Consider the following 16,535-nt stretch of genomic DNA (forward strand, 5'->3'; position numbering starts at 1 on the left):
TTGAACTTAATAAATTGCTTGAGGAAATTAATGAAAGTTAAGGATGGTGAGGATGAAGGATTGGAAGAGTGCAGGATATGATGGGTGCAGAACCATTCTGGATTGGGAGAAAGTTTGTGAAGATGGAGCTTGGGACGCTAGTAAGAAGAGCATTGGAGAAGTTGTCCCTCGAAGTAATAAAGGCACAGGTGGAGGTTTCAGCAGTCGTTGTGAGGCAAGGGTGAAGACAGGTGATGTTACAGATTTTGGGAGTGAATAAGGATTTGAGATTCAGCCCAATGCTAGTGAGTGTGAACTCCTGGTTCAGACAGGAGAGGATGAAATTGGGGGCAAAGGGTGTGCATTGTCAAAAAGGACAGTTTCAGTTTTGTAGCTATTACAATAGAGAAAGCTATAGTTAATATCTCTTGTAAAATCTCACTCTGATATCATTCATAAATGTTTATAAATGAAACATCTAGAGGCTAAAAATTATGAAGATTGGATTTCTTCCAGTTTTTGTTTGGACTGCTGTAACGACTGGCTTTGACTTATTCTTTCTTGTTATCCATTCAAGCAAAACAACTGGATTATCAATACAGCAGCCAGATGCATACATCGACAAATATTTCCGTTAATTGTTTGTTGTGGTACACAGCCTGTTTGTTGCATTCTGTGATGTCTAAGATTTCTGCGCGGTCACGTTTAAAAAGGAAGTTTGTTGTGGACGGCCTTTTTGACTCACTGCACAGGACATTGTGGATGATACACAGCCTAGAGAGAATGTTGGCAAAGACCTCCCTATATTCCGAAAGCAACAGTAATAGTATTCCAAATATGAAGCGCATACACACTTTGAATAGTCAGGATGTAGTTTTTCCGTGCCGTTCCCTCCACGTTTGATGCCACACAGGTATAAGTTCCACTGTCTGTCAGCTGGGAACGAGCAATTTGCAGTTTGTTTCCTCCAGACAGAATGTGCATCTCTAAGGACTCGGCATTTGCTGAAGTAAAAAGAATACAATAGCAAATTCTTTATCAGGTTCTTTTGTTCAAGTCTGTTATCCATTTCCATTACCTTAGAAAAAAGGACTATTTGAAAAAGGAATAAACAACACTCATATTTATAGCACATGTTGTAAATTGTTTGTTCTTTTAAGACCAATTATAGTTAAAGGAAGAGGAAGCAGCATCTGTATCCCCTCAACATACATCATGGAATCATAGAATCCCTACAGTGCAGAAGGAGACCATTCGGCCCATCGAATCCACACTGCCCCGTTGAAAGAGCACTCTGCCCTATCCCTGTAACCCCATCTAAACTTTGGATACTAAGGGACAATTTTGATGGCCAATCCAATGAACCTGCATATCTTTGGACAGTGGGAGAAAACCGGAGCACCCAGAGGAAACCCACGCAGGCACTGGGAGAAAGTGCCGACTCGATACAGACAGTCACGCAAGGTTGGAATTGAAGAGTTTGGCGCCTTCTCGGGCTACAAACTCAACATGAGCAAAAGCGAGATCTTCCCGGTACACCCACAAGTAGGTGGGGCAGCACTAATGGGACTGCCACTTAAACAAGCCCGACACAAATTCCGCTACCTGGGGATCCAAATCGCCCACGACTGGAAAGGGATCCACAAATGGAACCTCACCAGTCTGACAGAGGAAGTAAAAAAGGACCTGCAAAGATGGACCACACTCCCACTCTCCCTCGCGGGGAGAGTCCAGACGATCAAAATGAACGTGCTGCCCAGGTACCTCTTTCTATTCAGATCCATCCCGATCTACATCCCCAAGGCCTTTTTCAAAGCACTAGACAAATTAATCATGGTGTTCGTATCGGGGTGGGGGTGGAGAATGGGGGGGGGGTTGGAGAATGCTAGGATTCTAAAGAAGGTCTTACAAAAACAAAATCCGGGGGGGGGGGCCCTTGCCCTTCCAAACCTACAGCTTTACCACTGGGCGGCGCCGTCCGAGCAAATAAGGGGATGGATCAAGGAGCCAGAAGCCGAGTGGGTGCGCACGGAAGAGGCCTCCTGCATGGGGACCTCCCTCTGGGCCCTCGCCACGGTGGCGCTCCCCTCCCCATCCAAAAAACACTCCAGCAGCCCGGTGGTAATAGCCACCCTCCTGGAACCAACTACGGCAACAATTTGGCCTGACCAGAATGTCGGGTAAAGCTCCCATCTGCAACAACCATAGGTTCACACCAGCGCTGACTGACGCCACCTTCAAAAGGTGGGGACAGGACGGAGGGACACTGACAGTCAGGGACCTATACACCGACGGCAGGATCGCAACACTGGCCGAACTGACAGAGAAATTCCAGCTAGCCAGGGGGAACGAGCTAATGTACTTGCAACTAAAAAACTTCCTACGAAAGGGGACAGGGACATACCCACAACCATCACGACAGACATTACTGGAAGAGTTACTGGACGCAAGCATACTAGATAAAGGAAACTGTAGTGACATGTATGACTGACTGGTAGAAGGGGCCGACACCGTATTGGACGTAAGAAGAATGAAGTGGGAGGAGGACCTGGGGATCGAAATAGGGTGGGGACTCTGGAGCGAAGCACTGCATAGGGTCAACACCACCTCCACGTGCGCAAGGCTCAGCCTGACTCAACTAAAAGTGGTACATTTAGCCCACTTAACAAGAACCCGTATGAGTAGGTTCTTCCTGGAGGTGGAGGATAGATGTGAGCGGTGCCAAGGAGGCCCGACCAACCACGCCCACATGTTCTGGTCCTGCCCCAGACTTGTGGAGTACTGGACAACCTTCTTCAAGGCAATGTCCAAGGTGGTGGGGGTGAGGGTGGAGCCATGCCCGAAAGTGGCAGTCTTCGGGGTGTCGGACCAGCCAGATCTATTCCTGGGGAGGAGGGCGGACGCCCTTGCCTTTGCCTCCCTGATCGCCCGCAGTAGAATCCTGTTCGGCTGACGGTCAGCAGCACCACCCAAAGCTGCAGACTGGCTGTCCAACCTCTCAGAATCTCTCCAAATGGAGAAAATCATATTCGCCATCCGAGGGTCAGACGACAGCTTCCACAGAAAGTGGGAGCCATTCACCCAACTGTTCTGGGACCTGTTTGTGGCCAACGAACAAGCAGAAGAATAGCCAGATAGCCAAGAATCGGGAGAGCAGCCAAAGCATGAGAGGGAGAGATAGACCGGGAGGGGGGGGGGGTAGAGGGAAGAGACGTAAAATAGAGGAGAGCCGGGGAGGGGGAGGCAGGGGCCGCAGAAGCGGAAGTGCGCAGAAGCGGAACGAGACGATAATGGCAGCGAACTCCGTCTGGGAGAAGCAAGGGACGACAGCACCACGAACAGATGCCTACTTATGTGTGTAAATAATTTTGCCAAGTGTACAGAGCTGCTGCTGTTGAGCGGGGGCATAATACCGTCCGATGGCTTCTCAGGGAAAATTAAAACGTCAGCAGCAGCGACCCGTAGGGGAGTGGGGGTGAGTGCTCCGTTGGGAGGGTGTGGGAAGACTGAGGCGCGTGGGGGGTCACACCTAGTCAATTGCTATTGTATATTCTCTTTTTGCACTATGTTAATGTTCACTCTATTTTGCTGTGTTAGGATTATTACTATTTATTTTGAAAAACTTTGCAAAACATTAATAAAACATTTTTTTATAAAAAAGGTTGGAATTGAACTCGCGTCCCTAGTGCTGTGAGGTAGCAGTGCTAACCACTATGCCACCATGCTGCCTCTACTAATGATCTTGTATAACTAGTGATCTTATCAATTATTTAACTCGTTATTCATTTTCCATTTGAATCCAAAATATTTGTCTTATTTACTGGAAATGCAGTGTGCAGAAAATCTAAACCTACAACAGAAAGATTAGTAATCTGTACAAAACTAACCACGGAACAAATAAACGCCAAAAAGAGTAAATTTGTTTGACACAAAGTGCACTAAGCATGTCATTCTGTACATTTGATTTAGTAATATACAACCCAACAGACAAACAATTGGCTGGATTCTTCGGCCGCGCCCGCACCAAGATCGCCACAGACATGACCTCAGGTGGAATTTCTGGTCGCCAGGCAACGCAGCCGAAGAATTGCACCAAATATATATGGGGCGTCATTCTCCGACCCCCCAGAGGCCGGTTGCCGAAGTCTCCGAAGGGAGAAAAGTCGGCGGGGCGTTAATGGCGCCGCTGACGTCGGAGAAATGCACGGGTCTGCGTAAGGCAGCAGATTTTCTCCCTTCCGGATGGGCCGAAGTCACGTCGATGTGATGACCGTTCACGTCGACGTAAATCAAACCTCCTTTTCATCGGCGTGAACCTGTGCTCCAGGTTCATGCCGACCAGCGTGGAGGTGAGTGACGGCCTGGGGGGTTGGCCGCTGGGCAGGCGATGGCGTGGCCGCAGTCTGAATGTGTGGGGAGAGGTGTGTCTCGGGTTGTGTGTGTGTGTGTGTGCGGCGGGGGGGTGGTTAGAGTGGGCTGGGCTCCGGGGGAGTGCCGGGAGGGGGGTCCGTGCCGGGAAGGAGGATGGGGGGTCCGTGCCGGGGAGGAGGTTGGGGTCCATGCTGGGGAGGGGGATGGGGGGGGGGGGGGGTCCGTGCCGGGGAGGAGGATGGGGGGGGTCCGTGCCGGGGAGGGGGATGGGGGGTCCGTGCCGGGGAGGGGGATGGGGGGGGGTCCGTGCCGGGGAGGAGATTGGGGTCCGTGCCGGGGAGGAGGTCGGGGTCCGTGCCGGGGAGGAGGATGGGGGGGTCCGTGCCGGGGAGGAGGATGGGGGGGTCCGTGCCGGAGACGGGGGTGGGGGGTCCATGCCGGGGAGGGGGATGGGGGGGGGGTCCGTGCCGGGGAGGGGGATGGGGGGGGTCCGTGCCGGGGAGGAGGTTGGGGTCCGTGCCGGGGAGGAGGATGGGGGGGGGGGGGTCCGTGCCGGGGAGGAGGTTGGGGTCCGTGCCGGGGAGGAGGATGGGGGGGGTCCGTGCTGGGGAGGGGGATGGGGGGTCTGTGCCGGGGAGGGGGATGGGGGCTCCGTGCCGGGGAGGGGGATGGGGGCTCCGTGCCGGGGAGGGGGATGGGGGGTCCGTGCCGGGGTGGGGGATGGGGGGTCCGTGCCGGGGAGGGGGATGAGCGGTCCGTGCCGGGGAGGGCGATGGGGGGGGGGTCCGTGCCGGGGAGGAGGTTGGGGTCCATGCCGGGGAGGAGGTTGGGGTCCATGCCGGGGAGTAGGTTGGGGTCCGTGCCGGGGAGGATGATGGGGGGGGGTCCGTGCCGGGGAGGGGGATGGGGGGTCTGTGCCGGGGAGGGGGATGGGGGGTACGTGCCGGGGAGGGGGATGGGGGGGGGGTCCGTGCCGGGGAGGAGGTTGGGGTCCATGCCGGGGAGGAGGTTGGGGTCCATGCCGGGGAGGAGGTTGGGGTCCGTGCCGGGGAGGATGATGGGGGGGGGTCCGTGCCGGGGAGGGGGATGGGGGGTCTGTGCCGGGGAGGGCGTTGGGGGGTACGTGCCGGGGAGGGGGATGGGGGGGGGGTCCGTGCCGGGGAGGGGAATGGGGTCCGTGCCGGGGAGGAGGATGGGGGGGGGGTTCGTGCTGGGGAGGAGGATGGGGGGGGGGGGGGGGTGGGTCCATGCCGGGGAGGAGGTTGGGTCCGTGCCGGGGAGGAGGTTTGGGTCCGTGCCGGGGAGAAGGATGGGGGGGTCCGTGCCGGGGAGGGGGAAGGGGGGGGGTCCGTGCCGGGGAGGGGGATGGGGTCCGTGCCGGGGAGGAGGTTGGGGTCCATGCCGGGGGGGAGGATGGGGGTGGTCCGTGCCAGGGAGGGGGATGGGGTAGGGGGGGGTCCGTGCCGGGGAGGAGGTTGGGGTCCGTGCCGGGGAGGAGGTTGGGGTCCGTGCCGGGGAGGAGGATGGGGGGGGGGGGTGGTCTGTGCCGGGGAGGGGGATAGGAGGTCCGTGCCGGGGAGGGGGAATGGGGGTCCGTGCCGGGGAGGGGGATTGGGGGGGGGGGTCCGTGACGGGGAGGGGGATGGGTGGGGGCTCCGTGCCGGGGAGGGGGATGGGTCCGTGCCGGGGAGGAGGCTGGGGTCCGTGCCGGGGAGGAGGATGGGGGGGGGGTCCGTGCTGGGTAGGAGGATGGGGGGGCGGGTCCGTGCCAGGGAGGAGGATGAGGGGGGGTCCGTGCCAGGGAGGAGGTTGGGGTCCGTGCCGGGGAGGGGGATGGGGGGTCCGTGCTGGGGAGGGGGATTGGGGGGGGGCCGTGCCGGGGAGGGGGATGGGGTCCGTGCCGGGGAGGAAGTTGGGGTCCATGCCGGGGAGGAGGATGGGGGGGGTCCGTGCCAGGGAGGAGGATGGGGGGGGGGTCCGTGCCGGGGAGGGGGATGGGGTCCGTGCCGGGGAGGAAGTTGGGGTCCATGCCGGGGAGGAGGATGGGGGGGGTCCGTGCCAGGGAGGAGGATGGGGGGGGGGGTCCGTGCCGGGGAGGAGGTTGGGGTCCGTGCCGGGGAGGAGGTTGGGGTCCGTGCCGGGGAGGAGGATGGGGGTGTCCGTGCCGGGGAGGGGGATGGGGGGTCCGTGCTGGGGAGGGGGATGGGGGGTCCGTGCCGGGGAGGGGGATGGGGGGGGTCCGTGCCGGGGAGGAGGTTGGGGTCCGTGCCGGGGAGGAGGATGGGGGGGGGTCCGTGCCGGAGAGGAGGATGGGGGAGGGGGGTCCGTGCCGGGGAGGAGGTGGGGTCCGTGCCGGGGAGGAGGTTGGGGTCCGTGCCAGGGAGGAGGATGGGGTGGTCCATGCCGGGGAGGGGGATGGGGGGTCCGTGCCGGGGAGGGGGATGAGGGGTCCGTGCCGGGGAGGGGGATGGGGTGGGGTCCGTGCCGGGGAGGGGGATGGGGTCCGTGCTGAGGAGGGGGATGGGGGGGGGGGGGGGTCCGTGCCGGGGAGGAGGTTGGGGTCCGTGCCGGGGAGGATGTTGGGGTCCGTGCCGGGGAGGAGGATGGGGGGGTCCGTGCCGGGTAGGGGGATTGGGGGTCCGTGCCGGGGAGGGGGATGGGGGGGGGGGTCCGTGCCGGGGAGGAGGTTGGGGTCCATGCCGGGGAGGAGGTTGGGGTCCGTGCCAGGGAGGAGGATGGGGGGTTCCGTGCCGGGGAGGGGGGTGGGGGGGTCCGTGCCGGGGAGGAGGATGGGGGGGTCCGTGCCGGGGAGGAGGATGGGGGGGTCCGTGCCGGGGAGGAGGAAGGGTGGGGGGCCCCGTGCCGGGGAGGAGGTTGGGGTCCGTGCCGGGGATGGGGATGGGGGGTCCGTGCCGGGGAGGGGGATGGGGGGGCAAGTGAGTTGGTCCACCTGGCCAGGTGCCAGCCCCCAACAGTTGGACCCATGCGGTCCATGCCACCTGGCTGGGGGGAAGGAGGGGATATGGGCAATGATGACATGTCGTCGTTCCCCGACCCGCCCCCCCCCACCAGGCCGTCATGTTTTCCGATCATCCAGCGATGTTGGCCGCCGCGGCGGCAGCCGCTAATGTTCCTGTTGCCCTGGATGAGGAGGAGGAGGAGGAGCGTGCCAGAGAGGCGGCGCAGGCTGCCACAGAGGGGCAGGCGGCAGCCGCCCAGGCTGGAGGGACACGTGACCGACAGGACGAGGAGGGGGAGGAGGACGTCGCGGCCCCACGGCAACGGAGGCACCCCCGTGTGTACCTGCCCCGGCAGTCATACCAGGACCTCACGGACCAGGAATGCAGGAGGAGACTCCGGATGAGGCGGGAAACCGTGGCACACATCTGCCACCTGCTGACACACCTGTCACCACTTGGCACTGGCGAGGGACACCCTCTCCCTGTGTCCGTCAAGGTTACAGTTGCCCTGAACCTTTGTGCAACGGGGTCATTCCAGGCACCGAGAGGGGACCTGTCCGGCATATCGCAGACATCGGTGCATCCGGGCAGTGACAGATGCCCTATATGCCATGGCGCACCGCTACATCCGCTTCCCTGCACCGGGCCAGCCAAGATGCCCGGGCCGTGGGCTTCTCTGCCGTGGCCGGGTTTCCCATGGTCCAGGGCGCGATCGATGGGATGCACGTCGCCGTGCGGCCACCTGCAGATAACAGGGCCGTGTTCACCAATAGGAAGGGGACCTATTCGATGAACATACAGGTGGTCTGCGACCACCGCATGATGATCCTGCAAGTCTGCGCCCGTTACCCAGGCAGTGTACACGACTCATACGTGTTGTCGTGGTCATCCATCCCCGGCATGTACGAGGGACGCCACCCCCGGCTGAGGGGCTGGTTGCTGGGCGACAGGGGCTACCCATTGCGATCGTGGCTGATGACGCCTATACGGAGGCCACGCAATGAGGCGGAGAACCGCTACAATGATGCCCATGTAGCGACAAGGGGTGTGATCGAGAGGTGCTTTGGCGTGCTGAAGATGCGTTTCAGGTGCCTGGACCTCTCTGGGGGCGCCCTCCAGTATCGGTCAGATAGGGTCGGCCGCATCATTGTGGTGTGCTGCGTCCTGCACAACATAGCCCAGCAGAGGGGCGATGTGCCGCAGGCAGAGGAGGGCCGAGTGGAGGAGCAGCAGGAAGAGGCGCAGTCCTCCCAGATGAGGGGGATGGGGGCAATGGTCAGGGCAGACGGGCTAGACACAGGCGGGTGGCTGTCCACTCTTACCGGCTGGCCCAGCGGGCACGGGACAGACTGATAGCCGCCCGCTTCACTGACTAGATGGGCGTGGGAATCGGGTAGTATGGCCACAGACCGCACACCATGGCAACAGCTGACCACTCACACCCCCCACCCATCCACCCACCCAGCACCCTCACCCCCCTCCCCAACCCCACCCACCCCACCCGCATGCACACCCCCCTCCCCATTGCCGATCCACCTGCGGCACAACGACCGGGCTCACCCAGTTGCGGGTGGACGCGTGTCTATTGCAGACCATGGAGGATGATGACAACCCGCCCTGCGGTGAGCTCCTGGCTCCACATCGTTGGACTATGTCTGACCCATGGCCACAGTACCACCATCCACCCGGACCATCCCTGCATGCGGCTGTGACACTGCAGTGCACGGTCCCGTCCTCTGCCCGGGGGGATGTTGATGGCGGCCCAGGGGAAGGGGGCAGACTCAGCTGGGGCTGAGGTAAGACCACCCCTCACACACACACTTGCGCTCAACGTACATGACACCCTCGCACGCTTTGGACAGAGCACAAAGGCAGCTTCGGTAGGTGTAACATTGACTTTAATAACCAAACAAGTTCATGCACGTGCCCTAGCCCCTAAAACTCATCTGTGCCCTGCACCCGTGCCAACTTACTCAGTGTCTAATTGTTTGGCCTTACGGGCCCTTTGACTACGTCTACGTGGTTCCCCAGACGGTACAGCAGAACTGGAGGTGGACTCCTGTGATTCCTGCCCTCTGACACTGGATCCCTTTGGCGGCCGTTTCCTGGGGCGTCCTGGCCTAGATGGGCCAGGCTGCGGCCTGGGCGACTGGGATGGCGAGCTGCCAGCCTGTCCTGCCCGTTGCCCACCCAATGCACCTGGGACGGAAGGGGGGGGGGGGGGGGGGGGGAGTCCGAGGTGTTGCGGTGTTCCCAGACCTCCCCTACAGGGGGAGCCGGGACGGACCACACCACCTCCTCCTCCCTCGGGGTGCCTGATGGCCCCCAGGCCTCTACATGGGTGGGGGATGCGAACGGACTGGCCATCCGACGCCCCCCCGACATCTGGCGCTGCCAGTCCTGGAGGACCGTGCTGCTATCGACAGGGGTCTGCAGGTTTGCAGCCATGGAGCTCAGGGGGTTGGCAAACCCTGTCTGTGACAGTGCGACGCCGGCTCGCACATGGCCACTGGCGCCGTTGCCCTCAGCGATGGTCTGCAGAGACTGGGCCATGGCCTGCAAAGACTGGGCCATGGCCTGCTGAGACTGGGCTATGGCCTGCTGAGACTGGGCTATGGTGTTGAGCGCCTCTGCCATCTGGCGCTGGCACTGGCTCATGGCCTCCTGTGAGAGGGCAGCCATGCCCTGGGCCACAGACGCCGCCTGCACGGAAAGCCCCAGGCCTCGCAAACCGTTCCCCATGTCTGACACCGTCGCACCCATTGCCTCCACTGCGGACGCCACCCGTGCAGTGTCGGCCTGGGTGGCACGCATGACCGGCACCACTTCCAGTTCCTGGACGCGAGTGGACTCCTCCACCTGCGACTGCAGCCGCCGCAAGCCGGCCGCCACCCTCTTCGCTCGTCTCCGGGTCGGTGGTTGCATCGGATCTATGTGTGGGTGTGGAAACTCCAGGAACCCGGGATCCATCTGGGCAGCAGATGTTCGCTTGGGCTGGGCTGCCCTCTGACCGCCCGGCCCCTCTGCTGCTCCTACCTCCACCTGCTGTACCGGGACGGCTGTGTTGTGCGCACCAGTGAGTGTACCAGACGCCTCATCACTAAAGTGCCCAACCGAGGTGAGTGTTTCTGCGATGGTGGAGGGTGTTGGTGACAGCAGTGGCATTGTGTCGTGCTCTTCGTCCCACTCTGAGTCCATGGCACTTTGGGGTGGGGGTTCGTCTCCACCCATCCACTCTGAGTCACTGTCCGGTATTTCGTCTTCCTGGGTAGTGCTGTCCCGGGTAGGGGTGTCCTGGGTAGTGCTGTCCCGGGTAGGGGTGTCCTGGGTAGTGGTGTCCTGGCTCGGATGTGACAGGGGCCTGTGGCTGCCCCCCTCGTCGCTGGGTGGCACACGCCTGCGTCGTCGCTCCCGCACGTGACGGGGCTGTCGTCTCCCTGTTGCTCCAGGTCTCTCCGTCTCCCATGGTGTGCGAGGGGCATCCTGCGGGCGTCGCATGCCGGAGGGTCCGGGTCTCTCCGTCTCCCGTGGCCTCCGAGGGGCATCCTGCAGGCGGTCTGCATCTGCGGGGATGGGTGCCTCAACGTTTGCTCCTGCGATACACAATGAAGCATGCATGGTTAGACACGCAGGCAGTGATCAGGTGATATGGGGGAGGGGGGATATGGGGCAGGGGGGGATATGGGGGATATGGGGGAGGGGGGATATGCGGAGGGGGGATATGGGGGAGGGGGGATATGGGGGAGGGGGGACATGGGGGAGGGGGGATATGGGGGAGGGGGGATATGGGGGAGGGGGGATATGGGGGATATGGGGGAGGGGGGATATGGGGAGGGGGGATATGGGGAGGGGGGATATGGGGGAGGGAGGGATATGGGGGAGGGAGGGATATGGGGGAGGGAGGGATATGGGGGAGGGAGGGATATGGGGGAGGGGGGATATGGGGGAGGGGGGATATGGGGGAGGGGGGATATGGGAGGGAGGGAGGGATATGGGGGAGGGGGGGATATGGGGGAGGGGGGATATGGGGGAGGGGGGATATGGGGGACATGGGGGAGGGGAGATATGGGCGAGGCTCACCCTGGCTGCTCTGACGAGGTTGTTCACCTTCTTGTGGCACTGGGTGCCTGTCCGTGGTGTCAGGGCCACAGCGGTGACGGCCTCTGCCACCTCCCTCCACAGACGCCGGCTGTGGCGTGGGGCAACTCTGCGGCCGTGCCCGGGATACAGGGCGTCCCTCCTCTGCTCCACTGCGTCCAGGAGCGCCTCCACATCCCGTGACTGGAACCTCGGGGCTGAGCGGCGGCCAGCCATCCAGTCGGGAGTTCCGGTCGGGTATTCCGGTCGGGTGGGGGGGAGCAGCGCGGCTTTATGAGCCGTCACGCTGTGCGGCGTGTATGACGCTGCACGGCGTGAACCATGTGCGCAAGCGCGGATCCCGTCACGTCGCTGCTAGCCCATTTCGGGCCGGAGACTTTCGAACCATTTTTCCGACGTGACGCAAGTCGGTTTTGTGCCGTTCTTTGCGCCGATCGGCGGATTTTGTGCCGATAACGGAGAATTTCGCCCATGAGTACTGTGCTAGCCAACTAATTGTACCTGAATTCAGATTTATCCTGAAATGACTTAGTGTAGCATTTGTATTGACTGCCCTCCTGGACGGTCTGGGAGTCTGGCATGATCATGTCATGCGATTGGAATACATCTAAGCAGAATTGATAATCATATGCCAGGCAGTGGCATAATGCCTTCTCACACGTGTACAAAGTTTACTTCAGAATTGATTTTTTTTTGTGGTGAGCCGAGAGGTGTTGGTGGGGGTGGTGGAGGTCGAGTCTGCAGGAATCACGATCTCTGACCACACACCGCACTGGCTGGAGGTTCAATTTAGCTCGAGGCAGGAACAGAGGTCGAGATGGAGGCTAGACTCGGGGCTGTTAGCGGACAGGGGGTTCTGTGATAAGGTTCAGTCGGAGATTAAGCATTATATGGAGCTGAACCAAAATGGGGAAGTATCTGCATCCACATTCCGGGAAGCATTGAAGGCTGTGGTTCGGGAGGAGATTATCTCGTTCAAGACGCACAGACATAGGAGGAGGCGAGAGGAGTATGGACGATTATTGGATGAGATAGTCGAGGGGGAGAGGGAATATTCGAGGTACCCTACCTTGGCGGGATTGGTGAAGAGAAAGAGAAAGAAGTTACAGGGACAGACTGACGTTGGGGAAGGGTGTTGGGCAGCTATGAAGGGTGAGGGGGGAGCAGTATGATTATGGAGAGAAGGTGAGCCACATGCTAGCCCATCAGTTACGGAGGCATACTGCGTCCAGAGAAATCCTAACAGTACGGACAGTGAAGGGGGAGGAAGTGTTGGAGCCAGGGAGGATAAATGAGACATTCGGGGAGTATTATGAGAAATTGTATCGGGCCGATCGGGGGAGTGAGGAAGGGGATATGGGGCGATTTTTGGATGGGCTGGAATTCCCACAGTTGAGGAGAGGAGGCAGGCACTGGAGGAGTCATTAGGGTTGAGAGAGGTGATAGAACGCATAATAGGGATAAAGTCGGGGAAGGCCCCAGCGGAGTTCTAAAACGGGTTTGCGACGGATTTGGCACCACATTTATTGGGGGTGTTTAGCGAGGCACTGGAGAAGGGGGAGCTGCCGGAGACAATGACACAGGCAATGATCACGCTAATTCCAAAGAAAAGGAAGGACCCGCTAGAGTGTGGGTCATTTAGGATCATATCATTGTTAAACACGGATGTTCAAGTTAGTGGCGGGGAGAATGGAAGGATGCGTTCCAGGGGTGGTTGCTGAGGACCAAACGGGCTTCGTGAAGGACAGGCAACTCCCTCGTAATATTCGGTGGTTATTAAATGTGATCATGAACCCATCGAGGGGACGGATACCGGAGTTAGTGGTCTCTATGGACAAGGAGAGTGCTTTCGACCAGGTGGAATGGCGGTACCTGTTCGAGGTTCCGGGAAGGTTTGGGTTTGGGTTGAAGTTTGTGGCATGGGTGCGTCTGCTGTATGTAGCCCCGGTGGCGAGTGTATGGATAAATGAGATGAGCTCACGGACCTTCGGGTTGCATAGAAGAACGAGGCAGGGGTGTCCGCTGTCGCCGCTGTTGTTTGTTCTGGCAATTGAGCCCTTGGCGATGGCCCTTAGGTGGTCAGCAGAGTGACAGAGGATTATGAGGGGGAGTAGGGAGCACCAGGTATCACTGTATGGTGACGACCTACTGTTGTACGTCTCAGACCTGTTGGGAGAGTATGGGGAGAATTATGGGCTTATTTCAGAGTTTGGGGCTTTCTCAGGTTAGAAGTTGAACGTGGGAAAAAGCGAGATGGTCCCGGATGAACGAGGCAGGTTGGGAGCTAATTTAGGGATGTTGCCATTTAGGATAGCCAGGGATAGATTTAGGTATTTGGGGGTCCAGGTGACGGGGGAGTGGGTGAAGTTGTACAAATGGAACCTAACAAGGTTGATGGAGGAGACTTTAGGAGGTGGGATACGCTACACCTGACACTGGCGGGGAGGGTCCAAGTGGTGAAAATAAATGTCCTGTCAAAGTTCATATTCGTATTCCAGACTCTCCCAGTCTTCATTCCGAAGGCCTTTTTCCGGAAGCTGGATCAGCGATTTTGGAGTTTATATGAGCGGGCAAGGTGCCTGTGGTAAAGAGGGCCCTGCTACAGAGGCAGAAGGAGGGGTTGGCGTTACCAAATTTGCTGCACTACTATTGGGCAGCGAATGTGGAATACGTGAGGCAGTGGTGGGAAGGAGTCGGGTCGGAATGGGTTAGAATGAAGAGTCCTGTAGGGGGTCCAGCCTGAGGGCCATGGTGATGGCGGCGCTGCCACTGACACCGAGGAGATATACGGAGAGCCCGGTTGTACAGTCCACAATTAGGGTGTGGGACCAGCTGAGGAGGCATGTTAGGATAATGGGGATGTCGGTGTTAAACCAACTGTGAGAGAACCATGGGTACAAGCCGGGGGAGACGGATGACATGTACTGGAAGTGGAGAGAGGTGGGGCTGGTTGGGGCGAGGGATTTATATTTGGAGGAGACGTTTGCAAGTCTGGAAGAGCTGTGGGAGAGAATAGGGCTCCCGAAGGGAAGCAAATTTAGGTATATACACAAGTGAGGAAAGGGTGGGGAGTGTGGAGTGAGGCGCTACTCAGGGTAAACACAGCCTCCTCATGTGAGAGGATGAATTTGATACAGTTCAAGGTGGTACATAGGGTGCACATGACTCGGGCGAGGATGAGTGGATTCTTCTAGGGGTTGAAAGACGAGCGTGAGAAGTGTGGGCGAGGACCAGCAAACCATGCACATATGTTCTGGGGGATGTGAGAAGTTAGAGAGATACTGGGCGGGAGCAAAGATTGTGGGAGTTGAAGCTCATGGTGGCGATTTTTGAGGTAATGAAAATGACGGAGCTGATGGAGGGGAGGAAGGCCGATGTCATAGCCTTCACCTCTCTGCTTGCACGGCAAATAATTTTGCTGGAACTGCGGCCGGGGTGGCGGCCTGGCTAGGAGACCAGTACGACTTCTCCGCGGTTGGAGATGATTAAGTTTGAATTGAGGGATTCAGCGGAGTGCTTTGAGACATGGTGGGGATTGATCAGGAGCATGTTTGAGGAATTGTTTGTCGTGGGGGTGGGGGGATGGTGAAAAGAGGGAAAACTTGAACAAACTGTAAAATTGTGAGTTGGGGACAATGTTCCCCAGATTATTTATGTTTTTGTACTGGTGAATATGTTTGAAATAAAATACATTTTAAAGAAAGAAAGCAGAATAACCTATTTCTTCACTGGTGCAGTGCAACTCACATCAGGTGACATGTTGGGCACTAAAATGGAAATCTGACATTCATTCTCTAACTGAAATCAAACGGGCAACTGCAACCACATTTTGTTTTAGAACATACAGTGCAGAAGGAGGTCATTCGACCCATCGAGTCTGCCCCGACCCACTTAAGCCCTCACTTCCACCCTATCCCCGTAACCCAATACCTCATCCAACCATTTTGGTCACAAAGGGCAATTTATCATGGCCAATCCACCTAACGTGCCACCCAGTATTGGACTGTGGGAGGAAACCAGAGCACCCGGAGGAAACCCACGCAGACACGGGGAGAACGTGCAGACTCCGCACAGACAGTGACCCATCGGGGAATCGAACCTGGGACCCTGGCGCTGTGAAGCCACACTGCTAATCACTTATGCTACCCGGTACAGCATTACAACTATAACTTGCAGTGTGGAATGAGTAAATATGAACATTTTACTATTTACTTTACAGATAATACTTTCTAAAATTGCAAAAACATGATTGAAATAAAATCTACAGGTGCTGCGATAGTTACTTGATTAACTGGAATTAATTGAGACTCCCTCCCAAGAGAAAGATGCGAAGCGGAGAAAATTACATATGTTCTTCCAGTTGAACCACTAGGGGGCATTACCTACCCATCTTGATGGAAACAAAAATATCCTTTTTATATATTTAATTAAATGCAACAGTAGCAGTAGCTTACCAACGGTTCTCCCATTCTTCAGCCATGTTAATGTTGGTGGAGGAATGCCAGTAGCATCACATGCAAAAGTAATAGGATTGCTGGTGATCTCATTGATTCTTTCTTCTGCCAGACCTTCAATACTGGGTGGCACTGCAAGAGAAATAAAACAATTGAATAGTGCAAAATTCTAACTTTATGTTTTTCCTGGCAGATACTTTGCGTAAGTTGGAGCTTTCAGTTTATCTGCCTGCACAGGAAAACGGCCAAGATTTCCAATGCGTCTTCCTGTATTACGCACATTTAAAAGAGGCACTCAACAAACATGTGCATTTCCTACAATGTAGTTTGTACTTAGACACAGTAGTGCATTGCAGAAACATTGTCCATCTACTCACAAGCGGTATTACGGTGAAAATGTGCAGAGCGGCAAAGACAATGTCCCGAATTCCTCAGTCTGCCGCACAATTTTATCCCCTCCTCACTTCAGGGTGCTGGTTCTTCCACACGTTTCCATGAAATACCTCACCCAAACGCACAAACTTTATTTGCATGTCAACATGGCGAGTGTCAGAAGAATATTCAACGGTGGTACCATAACAATCAAACTCAACTCTACCCTGGCACAATACCATCCCCCCCCCCCCCCCCCCCCCTGTCACTCACACTACTTACCAGTAGGACATGAGCTGGT

General features: G+C 57.9%; 1 protein-coding gene across 2 annotated transcripts in view; it reads right to left on the reverse strand.

Moving 5' to 3' along the window:
• The window catches only part of hmcn1 (hemicentin 1), an 838,180-nt gene that overhangs the window by 163,931 nt on the left and 657,714 nt on the right, over positions 1–16,535 (reverse strand). For both annotated transcript variants that reach the window (XM_072511251.1, XM_072511250.1), the window contains exons 62-63: positions 15,863–15,994; positions 834–983 (exon numbers count right to left, since the gene is read on the reverse strand). In XM_072511251.1, the coding sequence (XP_072367352.1) occupies positions 834–983; positions 15,863–15,994 (282 nt within the window). The remainder of the gene's footprint in view (positions 1–833; positions 984–15,862; positions 15,995–16,535) is intronic.

Source organism: Scyliorhinus torazame, chromosome 7 (assembly GCF_047496885.1).
Source record: "Scyliorhinus torazame isolate Kashiwa2021f chromosome 7, sScyTor2.1, whole genome shotgun sequence".
NCBI lineage: Eukaryota > Metazoa > Chordata > Chondrichthyes > Carcharhiniformes > Scyliorhinidae > Scyliorhinus > Scyliorhinus torazame.